General features: G+C 34.5%; 1 protein-coding gene across 2 annotated transcripts in view; it reads left to right on the plus strand.

The window, feature by feature from the left end:
* Window positions 1–13,723, plus strand: part of GABRG2 (gamma-aminobutyric acid type A receptor subunit gamma2) — a 76,414-nt gene that overhangs the window by 16,503 nt on the left and 46,188 nt on the right. For both annotated transcript variants that reach the window (XM_019740791.2, XM_019740800.2), the window contains exons 2-5: window positions 4,581–4,732; window positions 6,284–6,351; window positions 8,733–8,953; window positions 12,051–12,133. In XM_019740791.2, coding sequence (XP_019596350.1) covers window positions 4,581–4,732; window positions 6,284–6,351; window positions 8,733–8,953; window positions 12,051–12,133 — 524 coding nt within the window. The remainder of the gene's footprint in view (window positions 1–4,580; window positions 4,733–6,283; window positions 6,352–8,732; window positions 8,954–12,050; window positions 12,134–13,723) is intronic.

Here is a 13,723-nt window from a genome sequence, read left to right on the forward strand (position 1 = left end):
GCACAGGAATATTCAATAAAAATGTTCATAAGGTTTAATTTTGCTGACACATATGCCTTGGAGGTTTACTTTGACATGTAAAACTCTACATTTGACTCATTACACCTATAAAACAAAAGTAGGCCATAACTTATACCAACAAAATATTAATGAAACTAATGTTTTGAAAGAAAGTCACCCTAGTTATTAAAAATATTTCAAGTATAAAAATAAATGAGTTTTTCTTTATTCAACTATTTACCTACCTATGCCGGAAAAAGAAAAGTGTAGACTCGGTCTTAATGATGCCAAACACCAATGGATTTGAAGATACCTGAATGACATGTTTTGTATCTCATCCAAATGTTTGTGGTTGTACAACCCGGGGAGAGTAAAATGACTAGATTTCCCCCCCACACGCACAAAACTTAGAGCTTTCCTGAATGTATGGGAATCAAATTGAAAATACCTGGATTAAAATGTAAAATTCCATAAACTGCATGATTACTCTTCAATGGCAAATATCCAGAATATGTACCAAAATTCAAATATTTAGAATCTTCTATATTATTGAGAGCAAACTCTCATTACACTATGCCTATCCAGTATTTGTTTTGTGTTATAAGTCACTTTTTCACTAAATAGAGTCAACTTTTTTTCAGATTATAAACATGAACTCATGTGTTTGTATTTGTGCATAAATTTAAATCATGCATAAAACTGTAAAGATGAAAATAAAAAGTAAGAATCTAACTGACAACATGGAGATTCAGAAGTAGGAACCTGGGAATCTGTATATTTAAAAGAGTTCAGCCCCGCAACTCACACAGGCGTGCGCAAGTAAGCATCACTGGTTTAAACATTTGATGACAGATTCTCAAATTTTAATATACATATGAATTACCTGATCTTATTAGTGATTCTCATTCAGGAATTCAGATAGGGCCCAAGGGTCTGCATTTCTAGCAATTTCCCAGGAGATGATCATTTTGCTAAGTCCAAAGCTCTCAGTCTGATGCTTCCTATTTTCTGAAAGCTTTCAAAGATGAAAACTCAACATTTTCTGGCACTGTATTTCAGAAATTAGCACTCAGATGACAAAAACTGTGACCATTATGATAAGTACATTTAAGAGTTATTTTCATTTCAGTTCTTTCCCTTTTTAAGATTATCTTTTTAAACTAAAGGACCCAAGAAGGAGTAATCACTTTTAAAGGCTGTTTATTCAGATAGGTGCCTTGAGCTGGAAGTTGGAAGTGCACTTGCTCTTAGTTCACTCAACTGTTAAATCGATTTTCTTGACTCTTTACCAATCGGTTTCTACCCTGGCATTCTCATGCAGTTCATGATTGTACAGAATGCCTTATTTAATGGTCAGACTTCATTATCTCTGGACTGTTCACTTATGAATGTGGATGTTCTTGACTCCAAAGATTTCTAGAGAAAGAAACAGCCTTCATTGAATTAGAGAAATTCTTTTTAAAAGACAAATCTGGAAACAATCCCAGCTGATGTAGTCTCCCAATTAATTTAAACCCCAGTGGGAAAACTCTAGAGAATAAAAACTTCATTTACTTATAATATAGGGGCTCATTATTTTTATTCCTGGAAAACATCTGTGTTTTAGTTATTCTCAACCCATATTAGATACAAACCTAGAAAATCATCTATAGAATCAGGTTTTAGTTACATGTTTGGAAGTATAATATATCTAGCAGTGGTCACTTTTTATCATTAATTATAATAAACCTTTTTTCAATACTATTTGTCAGGCACTATGCTAGGCACTTAATAAGTAATACCTTTACCTTACACAAAAATGCAGTATGAATACTAGTGTTAACCTTATTTTAAAACGAGGACTTAGAAGTTTAGCAAGTTTAAATAACATGCCCAAGGTTATAAAGCAGTGACAAAGGCAAGAAGATGTAAATGCAGAAATCAGACCTGGTAATTTCTAACTCCCAAGTATATGCTCTTAATTTCTCTATTCCTTTTTACCTCTCTGTGGCTAAGGACTCATCCTGAAGTATGAAAAAAAATCTGTCCTTGACACTTTTATATGAAACAATCAATTTGATTATCGTTCTGGCATCCAATATGTGATGATGCTAAGAGAATTATTGGTACAATTCTGGAAAATAGCAATCCTTCTAAGCAAGTCCCTTATTTTTTCATTTAATGTACTTATCCTCATAGTTCACCAAATAACAGTAATGACCGTAATACAGCACCATCAGGCTTGGATCATTTCTTTGTTAGTATGAGGAAGCACTATAAACAAACTACAATATATATCAACATCCCTTGAAGAAATTTTAACAGGGTGCATATTTCTGTAGAGAGAGAGAGGGAGAGAGAGAAAGAAAGAGAGAGTAAAGAGGGGAAGGAGTGTGGGGGGGGAGAGAGAGAGAAAGAAAGGGGAGCGAACAGGAAGGTTTTTTTTGTCTGTGTGTGAAAAGGCCCTTTTAACAAATTAAACAGTAGTGAAATTCCATTACCGTAATATCCAATGGGCCAAACACATTCTTTTCTCAATGATTTATTAGAAGGATTTGAAAAGCTCTTAGTTTGAGAGTGTTTTTCATTGCTTTTTCTTCTTAAACTAGTAAGCTTTAGATCACGGGATTAGAGTCCTTCTATTAGGCAGAGTTCACCGTGCTCTGGAGCAATGATGCATTGAGGAGCAAGAGGAATTTCTCTAGCAGAGAACTGGTCTCTGGCTATCCTGAGGCCTTTCTCCTTGAGGGCTCACTGAAGCTTTGTCCAACCATCGTACCCTCTATGGGTAAGCTATGAAATTCCCCGCTGTTTCAAGTTCCTATGCTAACTAAAGCGCAACATGTAAGACACTGGCTATGTTAGTTTTTATGCACATGTATGGCTCAGTTTATATAATGTTTCCTTTTCATAAAGCTTTAAAGCAATATAAAAAGGGATTACTTGCTTACTAAGTTGATTCATGTAAGTGATTACTCTTCATCTCCCTTATTCATTTTCAAACCAGATTAATCACTTAATCAGCTTTCTTCTGCCATATTTAATCATCTGTCTATGTATTTTATCTATCTATCTATCTTATCTATCTATCTATCTATCTATCTATCTATCTATCTATCTATCTACTGTGTTTCCCCAAAAATAAGACCTAACTGGAAAACAAGCCCCAGCATGATTTTTCAGGATGACATCCTCTGAACATAAGCCCTAATGCATCTTTTGGAGCAAAACTTAATATAAGACCTGGTCTTATTTTCGGGGAAACACGGTATCATCTCTCTATCTATCAACTATCTATCTATCTATCTATCTATCTATCTATCTATCTATCTATCTTCAAGCTACATATATAAAAAATAGTGAGATATATGACTGAGTATGACTGAACTAAAGTGATAAATATGGTTTGAGAAATATATATATTTTAGAAATATGAAATATATATAAATTCATTTAGGGCAATGTGGCAGTGATTTTATTTCTGACAAGATCCATTCTATGCCATATATTTAGGAAAATAAACTGAAGATGGGGATGGGGATGGGAAATTTTATATTTTGCATTTGTCATTTGTTTTCACTATACACCACAGAAATAACCAGTATTCGCTAAATGCTGATGAAAATGGCAGCTTTTGCAAGGCTTTGCATGACCTCTAGATCTGGAAAATGTAATTATCTTGTGTGGGGGTAGGGCATGGAATTAGGGCAGGGGAGAGACATGCTACAGGCAGCCCGACATCCTTCCAAAGTGAGCCTTAGCTTCCAGCCCAAATGTGGGGGTTTTCCGACAGGCTTGGGCATAGAAAACTGAAGCACAGGACATCATGTGGCTTTCTGATCACTGAAGATAGGTACTTTCACTTCTATCATTGTAGTACACCAACCAATAGAACGCGTTTCCAGCTGAGGAACTTTTGCTGGAGTAAAGAGTGGTTTAAAGCTACCACTACATTTTACTTCATAGTACCAGGTTCTTAACAATCAAAGATAAATGAACCACCCTTGCCTTCAGTGCAAGTGAGGGGGAAAAAAATACACATGCACACACCCTGCGGGAAGAAAAGGCAGCAAGACAGAGCTCTCCTTAGTAGTTCAAGTGAGGGAGGAGAGGCTCATCTGGCAGTGTGTGGGAGTGAATCTAATTATCAGTCTCTCACTTTCATTAATAGGTTGGAGCAAGTGAACTTCTCAAAGGAAAAAGAAGTAGACATTATGCCTGAATTCATGGACTACGTTATGATCATTTAAGTATCACTTGCACAAAAAATCGTTATTTTATATGTCCTTCGTGAAGCTGGGCATGTGAGCGAGAAGAATATCGACTATGAAAAAGGCCAAATAACTGGCAAAGCATGGTATACTTCTAGACGGGAGGGCAAGGCATCCTGAACAACTGGAGAGGACACTTCTGTAAATTCTAATGCACATCTGTGCAGTTTAAGTATTAGACTAACGCTCAGGGGAGAATTTTCACTGTAACTCATTTTAATCCATTCCTGTAATCTGGTTTAACTTCTCTTTTCCCTCCAGTGGTCTGGGAGTAAGAGTTAACTTGAATCTAGTCTATATATTTCTTGATCAATATTTTTGTTTTCTTAGCCTCACTAGCCAAAAATCTGATGATGACTACGAAGATTATGCTTCCAACAAAACATGGGTCTTGACACCAAAAGTTCCTGAGGGTGATGTCACTGTTATCTTAAACAACCTCCTGGAAGGCTATGACAATAAACTTCGACCTGATATAGGAGGTAAGTTACAGTGTTCTACAGTGTGGTGTAGATAGAACGTCATAAACATGACCCCCACATTAAAGGAAAACATGAGCATATTTAAATAAGCAGAACCATTTCAATGACACTTTCATTACATATTGTAAAAATAAAGAATGTATAAGTAGCATTCCATCCTTGGGGAGGGCGGGGCATTGGTAAGTGAAGAAAGATAAAGAAATGAATAAAGACGATTTTTCAAGTGAGACTTGAGCCCTAGAAACTCAAACTTTCCTAGATATCCCCAAAGGCTGTAAAAGAAAAGTGACAACTTCTTTATGAAGTAACATCAAAAACAAACAAGCAAAAATAATGGTAAAGAAAGGATATACTGGTTATCTAGTGCTATATAAATAACCACAAAATCTCACCTCAGTGGCATATAATAAAATAGGCATTTACACAGCACTTGGCTGGGGGTGGTCTTCCTTAATGTAAGTCAGGATGGGGCTGCTCATTTAGACAAGCTGTACTCTCATTCTTCTCCCGGAACCAGCAGACTAGCTAAGAGTAAGTCTCCTCAGGATAACAGCAATGAGCAAGAGAGAAAGGAGAAGCTCATAAGGCTTCATGCTTGGGATTAAAACTCGCACACTCACTTTTGTCCATATATTACTGGCCAAAGCAATTCAGATGGCCAAGCCCAAAGCTCAGAGGCAGAGGAGTTGCCTCACTGAGGTGACAGCAAGCATGTAGATGCCAGGAAAAGTGAAGAATTCAATCCACCACAGAGAATCGGAGCATGGCATGTGCAAGGACAGTGGATAAAGATGAGACACATGTTCTTGTTGAATTGAAGCCCAGAACAATGTTATGAATCCTTGTTCATTAAATGTTAAATGAAAATGGAGCACAGGCATTTGGTCATGGGTGTAATCCTACATGATTTTTAACATCAGTCCTCTTTGACAAATAGGTACGTATTGGGTTTCCATATGGTTGCCTCATATTATTTAATGAGTCACAGAATCCATTCAGTCACTGAGGAAGATTGATTTTGTGTAGGCTGGAGGTATATGAGGATAAAGTGATCACAGGTGGAATCAACAGGTGCAATGGTTCAAAAACAATTCATAATACTTGTTGCTCTTTATATCTACTTCATGTTTCTAAAGCATATTTTCTCTAGGTCACTAAATTGCTTGTTTTTTCCTAGATGGGTCAAGTTTGGTTATAATACCCAAGTAGATATAAAAGCTTGAAGGAAAAATGGTAAAGTTCAGGATATTTGAGAGAAGGAGGAAGGAAATCTGAGTTTTTTTCTTAGGTGTTCATTTTTATATAGTCTTGAAGGGATAACTAGTTTTAAAACTCTACTATGCTTCGTTACTGGGTTGACATGCTTAAATGAAGCTATTTCTTTGAAAACAAAGTTATTTAAATGTAGCACATTGGTCACTGGAACCAAATTAGTTGTAAATAAGTCACTTCTAATGCAGCAAAATAAATCTGTATCTAGAATAACAAAGATTAAAGTATTATAATATGGTGCTTCTCCATATGCACATATCTCTATGGTTCTCTTTACAGTGAAACCAACATTAATTCACACAGACATGTATGTGAATAGCATTGGTCCAGTGAATGCTATTAATATGGTAAGTATATTAGTTTCCTAATAGTCTATTTTATTAACGTATTAGAGAGGATATGTGGTATGATGAAAATAGCCAGAAATATGCCAACGAAAAAATTCAGAAGGGAGAGAGAATGTTTCAGATCCTTTTATCCTCTCTTGCAATATGAAGATAATTTTTAATGCTTTGATACGAGAACTAAATGTGATTATTTGCATAAAATTAATTGGTGTAAAATGCTGTACTTCTAAAATTCAATGATAATTGCTTACTTGGTAAGTACTGCTTATTACAAAAGAAAATATAGTGCTTCACTACATTTTAGAATGTTGATGGTGTGAAGAGGGCATAGTTTGCCTCAAATCAGAAATGTTTCTCAGAGGAAATAGTGGTGAGATATAATATTAATAAATGTAACTGTTTCTTGCATAACACTTTCTATCCAAATCTCAAATAAGAAATTGGATTGGAGAGCAGAGTAGAACATATAAGGTAACATAACACAACATAACATGACATGACATGACATAACATAACGTAACAACATAAGACTAAAACTTTAAAATAGTGCTTACCAAGCTAGCAATAAGAACAGTCAATGTTGAGTCAGAGAAATGAGAAACTTAAATTGCTCTCACTTGGGGTGATGAAAAAATATAAAAGTCCACCTGCATAGTCCATGCAGATAAGATTGCATGTTTAAATGTTAAACAAATGCCAACATGTTGCTTCTTTGCAACTAAAATTCTCAGATTATTTAGCATTCTGATGCGCACTGCAAATTTCTGAGCTGAAGAAGCTAAATATGTATTTTATTTAAGTATAGAACGTTTAATTTCAGGAATACGAGTCCCCAGAACTACTGTCCAAGGATCACAGTCTAGGAAACGCTTGTTTAAAGAATCTTTAAGCTTCTATCATTTATTTATTTATTTATTTATTTATTATTTATTTATTTATTTATTTATTTGTGTGTGGGTGTTTTGTCAAAGTGTGTATCAAAAATTATTTAATTATTCCATTTACTGGCACATCACTAATTAGTCGACACATAATTTCATAAGATAGGTTCCCTCCTCATAAATTGTAGACTGCAAATGTGGAACTAAATGGTGACCAAAATGGCATGGCTTACCCCCGTGGAAATACAGTCAATTACAATGAGACATGACAGCCAGAGGTGCAAGGAAATAACATAGACAAATACAACTTAGGCAAAGAAATAGCATTACAGTCTGATCCTGACAGGCTGTGTATTCTTGGGCAAATAAACAGTCTTCCCGTCTTTCTGTGTTCTTCATCATGAAACGGCGGTGGGTTAAAGAGACTGGATTAGGAAATGTGGGTGCCTCCCTTCCCCTAGCTCTCGTATTCTAACACTTGAGTTTTTTTTTTCCCTTTAATTTTCTCATTTATAGGCATAATTAAAATCAAGTTATAAAATAATGCTAAATAATAGCTAAATCTTAGTGAAACTAAAACTTGGGTGTTCTGACTCCAGGCCTAATGGTCTGAATTCACATCACACTTCTCTTTGATTAAAACTGATCACTTGTCACTTTAGTGATATATACTTGAGCGTGATCATTACAGAGTAGTTTGTCATCATAACACTATGAGACTATATTTTGTGATAGAGATTAGCACAATATTAAAAATTGTTGAATTGGTTCATTTCCTCTTGTTTAGAGAAAAAGACAATTATAATAGTTCTTTTTTTTAAGGTTACCTTATACACTGTATTAGTGTTTACTATTTGACATACACAGTGCAAAGCACTTTACGTATATTACTTTTTTCTGTCTGCATACTACCTAACAAGATAGGTTCTTTAGGGTCCCCATTTTATTATGAGGTATCAGAGCGTCCAGAGGTCCAGTTTAGGACTGTTTTGAAATTTGTGGACTTTCATTCTAGAGCAGTGGTTCTGAAACTGGGTGATTGTTTTCCTTAAGACGTTGAGCAACGTCTAGAGGTATTTTTTAATTGTCACAACTTGGAGGGTGGGGTTGGTATTTGTGCTAATTGTATGCAGTTGGTAGAGGCTAGGAATGCTACTAAGCATCTTAAAATATATGACAGCCCCCACAATAAAGAATTAGCTAGCTCAGAATAATATGAGAAGCTCTGCTCTATACATACCAAATGCAAACAATTGTATCAGGGCTATGATATTCTGCCAGAATTCATTTAGACTGGTCTGTTTTGTCATAAAAATATCAACTCATCTACAAAAGATGAGTCTTGTTAGCAAAGTTTTTGCTTTCTTTTTCACTCTTCAAAGCCAAAGTAGTTTTGCTTCATATTGGCAATGAGAACAAAAATGATAAATATGACCAAATGCTCTACAGTATAATGCTATCTATTAAAAATGTTATATTTCATCTTTTTCTTTAAAACAGGAATATACGATTGACATATTTTTTGCCCAAACATGGTATGACAGACGTCTGAAATTTAACAGTACAATTAAAGTTCTCCGATTGAATAGCAACATGGTGGGGAAAATCTGGATTCCAGACACTTTCTTCAGAAATTCAAAAAAGGCTGATGCACACTGGATAACCACACCCAATAGGATGCTCAGAATTTGGAATGATGGTCGAGTGCTCTATACCTTAAGGTATTCTTTTGGGGGAAAAAAGGAGTAACAGCTGGGAATAAAACAAACATCAACCACACTCTCTCACGACAAGAGAAAGAAAGGTCAAGCTTATATCAGGGTTGGCATGTCTAATCAAAATAGTACGTGACCCTACAAAATTTGTTTTTCTTTCTGTTATCAATGAGTTTTTTCAAAGGACTAATCATAGGTAGAATTTATTTTCTATGACTAATGTGAAAACTCTGTTTTCTCACAAGGACATGAAAGTTTCCTTGCTTTTGTAAGATTGCCTGATCTTTGCATCAATCTTAGATTTGTATGTATATTCTGCTACTTTAAATGTGGAAGCTGAAACACAGTTAGTCATCTTTGGGACCACTATTTGTTAGCTTGGAAATGCCTCTGTTTCCAAGGAAACCATTGCAAAAGGAGAATTTTTGATGCAGCAGTCTCCTGTATGTCTTTCTCTTTTTAGTTGCACAATGGCAAGTAACTAGAGTCAATTCCACCTCCCAATACCCACTCCTCACTACATTGATAGGCTGTTTGACTTAATTTATTGGCTATTTTGGAAACAGACATCGTTTGGGAAAGTTTTGAACCATTTTCTTTTTCCTGAACTTAAATATTAAGTAACATTTGGAAGGTTTTCTACTTAAATTCCTTTCTGTCCTTATCTTAGCAATTCATACTTACATGCATTTACTTAAATATTTTTATGCTGAAGTTTCTCATTGGTGAGATTATATTATTAAACAACATAATAGATACATACAGAGGCTTAAAAATCAGACAAATCTGGCTATAATTCTTAGCTTTATATTATACTATCTGTATATATTAGGATAAATCTCCAGAATTTCTACATACAGGGCTTGGGGTCAGCTATCTGGTAGCAGGGATCTTGGTGCCAGAAGACATATCTCAAAACTTTATTTGTATAGTAAGTTGTAAGCTTGATGTTTTCACTTGGTTACATTTTTATTTCCAGGAATTAGGTGGGAACTGATGGAGATTACTGGGAAAGAAGGCACCACCATCCTCACGACACACCTCCACCCTCCAACTGAGCAAACTCTTATCTTTCATTTGTTTAATTTCTATAAAATACAGACAATGACTCTTATCTTACAGAGTTGTTATAAGGACTAAATTGGGTCATATATAAGTGCTTCACATAAAGCCTGATATATAGGAAGCACAGCAGATATTTATTTGCATATTTTTTAGTAAAAGATATGAATATGATTCTTCTACATCTTAGTATCCTGGAACTAATTCATGTTACATACCCTTGTGACATATTTTAGGCCTTGTGTAATATCCAGTATATAAAATAAAATATTTTAAAATGGCTACAAAACTTTCTATCAGTTGAACAGAGTGACATATGTTGCTAGAAAAAATGGCCACAATTATAAAAGAAATTCACTGCATATATTTTGAATTCATCATGGGTCTTATTAAACCAGAGATAAGGTATGACTGAAATTAGAATTTAGTGGAAATCAAAGTTTGTCTGGTAAATCAGAGCTCAGTGCAGCTTCTGAAATGTTAAGTCAGTCAGACTATCTCAAGTCCCCTTATCATTCTCATAACATTATAGTCATGTTTTCACTTCTATCAATTTGCAGAATCACTACACAATATTTAATTATGAAAACCACCTCAAATGTCACTCAAAAAATTCAATTAAAGTTTGAATGAGTTGCCAATCTATATTGAGATGATTTGATTCTTGTTCTTATCTATAAGGAGTTATGAATGTGTGTGTACATATAGATATGTATGCACGTATTTATCTTTGTTTCTGCAATCAACATATATTATTTTCAATTTTAATAATTCCAGATTAATTTGGAGAAATACCAAAAATATTGAATTTAATTATAATTTCACTTATGAATAAAACTAATCTTTTCTTTGGAAGTGTATGTAATTATTAAGTAGCAATGATTAAAACCTCTAGCTTTGGAGACAGATAACCTTGGGTTCAGAACTTAACTGTGCCACTAGCTTTGTGACTTTTTGCAAGTTCAAGTATAATCAAGCCATAAAAAAAAACTTACTAAATGAGAAAATAATTCACCTTACCAGTATGATGTAAACAATTAACAGCTTAAGGATTATTAGTTATATTTTAAGATCAGTAATTACTCTATTATACCATAGAAAAATAAAATCTACCCAATTAAATATTATGCCAAATTGTGAAATATTTTAAAATAAACAAATGTCCATAAAATAACTTTATGACTTCAAGATTGATATAATTCTAAGACATATGGCTAACAAATACCAAATTTTAAAAATCACCAACTCATCACCAGTACAATTTTAGAATATTCAAACTTCTCCAGAGGTGGACAAAACATCTGGAACTCCTTTAAATTTTCTCCCTTATAGAGTCTCAGCCCACACTGAGATCCAGAAAACCTGTATGTCTAATAAGCACTCCAGACGTAAAGTATCTTAGACTCATTGGCAAATATTTTTCTAGTATGTCTGTGTATGTGTATTTAACATTTTTTGTTTGCCATTAGATATTTTTCTATTCTATTACATCCTATTTAATTGCTTCATAGTGTTCCATTATAAGAGTGCATAATACTCCATTGTGAAACAGGTGTTTTTCAATTCACATACAGTAATTTAAAGCTAATAGCTAACAAGTACTTACAAACAGAAGTTCTGCTTTAATTAGCAGATAAGATCTGAGAATTACCAACATTCATTTACATGCAAACAGTAAATGAGTTTAAGTTCTTAAAACAGTTTGTTCTATTAAGAAAGTTAAACATATTCACTGAGCAATCTCATGTGTGCAATTACTTTGCCAAAATAATTATGTGATCATAACTTTTAGATAAATGGATTTGAGGTCAATGAGAACCTACTGTTTAGTCTGTTAAAATAAATGGACTACAATAAGTCTTAAAACAATTTTCTCCTGGACTTGGTGGATTTCTTCAGTGAGAATCACCTTGTGTTATCAATAAGAATGTGAGATATACTATCCAGAAATAAAGAAGAATGGTCATTAGAAATTGTGTTAAGGTACATTTTTAAAACTGTCTGAAATCTTTCTATTTCCATTTCATGTCTTTCTATTTAGGCTGACTATCGATGCTGAGTGCCAATTACAGTTGCACAATTTCCCAATGGATGAACACTCCTGCCCCTTGGAGTTCTCCAGTTGTAAGTAACTCTCATTCTATGTTTTGTATCCCCTCTCACCAATCATCTAATTGCAATGTCAATTAATTGGGAGATTCACAGAAAATTAAAAATGGCATTAAGCAGTGTTGTTGATTTTAAAGATGTTGACAGTTTCTTTGATCATAACACCAGCTTGTCCCTAGTAGAATGATTCTTGCAAAAAGGGACCTAATTTATCAGGAATTATAAATAAGTTTCACTGAGGTGTAAACTCTTAAATTGGCAGTGGTTGCCTGGAGCCCTTTGTTGAGAAGAATTGTAGAGCCAAGTGGGGACTAAGTAGAAAGGGGTAATGGTGGATTTTACCCCACCGCCACCCCCATGGGCCCAGGAGAAAAGAGAAGCAGTGTATTTGCTACTTATTTTCTCCCTTACCTTTCGGGATGCACAGAGATCCAACAGTGCCGTTTGCTCATTCCAGTTTGGGTATAACTGTTAAAGATAACAAAACTGAAAATTACCTCCTCTTCCTCCTGGAGTTGTAGCAATATCTGGAACTAGTTATCCACCAGTGACTAAAAGACTGATTTGGGATGTTGTATGGGTCTAGTTCAAATCCCAACTCCATCAGTATAGGTTTGAGCAAATTACTAAATTTCTCAGTGAGTCCTCATTCCCAGGTATCCAGCAGAGATTAAAAGACCTGTCTCACCACAATATTGTTTTGTTGATATGATATATGCAAAATGCTTGGTATGCTACTTCACACACAAAATTCAATAAAGAGCTCTATTACTTTTATAATTATCATCAGGTAATAAAGTAAAAAGATCCATGATGACCCTAACAAAAATTACAATAAGAATAAGATTTAGTAACCTTCACAAATATTTCCTGTCTGAATCAAAAACAAGCCTGATTTCCCCCAGATGTTTGTCTCTCTACTTGTTCAGCAAACATGTCAGGTTGCTCACTTCCTCCTTATTTTTGGTCTGCCAACTGTGCAGATCAGGCAGAATATCACAAACTGATTGTGAACTTTTAGTTTTTATTTTTATAAATACAATTTCCCATTCAAGAAGTAAGGACGACTCCTAAGAGCGAACTAAATCATAACCATACTTAAAAGAAGAAAAAAAAACCAAAACAATGATGACAGAAGCAAACATTTTTTCATCATTACATCAATTCCAGAGGGAATTAGAGGAACAATATCACTGTATATCATATATATTTAGAAAAGTTTATATTGTAAAGACTATTCACATGTTTTACTTCATCCAAGAATGGAATAGTTTTTAAGTGAAAGCTTCCTCAAGCTTTAGGAAACTGGACTTACTTTCTTTTAATTTTCCAACTGGGAACACTCTTCTCCTGAGTCACTAAAGCTTAAAAACAGGTGACTTCTGTGACATCTGACTGACAACTGTCTTCTGAACCCAAACACAATTTAATATTACTTATTTCTATTAAAAAAAATTAAATCCCCCAATACATTTTCCATGGGAAGTTCCCTAATATCATTATTCTTTTCCTTAGTTTCTACCACAACCTGCCCCCGCCACACACCCCTACTCCATAGCAATCTGGGGATCCAGCTTTCTCTTTTCTTTCTTAATTTATAAACAC

The sequence above is a fragment of the Rhinolophus sinicus genome, linkage group LG10 (genome assembly GCF_036562045.2).
Source record: "Rhinolophus sinicus isolate RSC01 linkage group LG10, ASM3656204v1, whole genome shotgun sequence".
Lineage (NCBI taxonomy): Eukaryota > Metazoa > Chordata > Mammalia > Chiroptera > Rhinolophidae > Rhinolophus > Rhinolophus sinicus.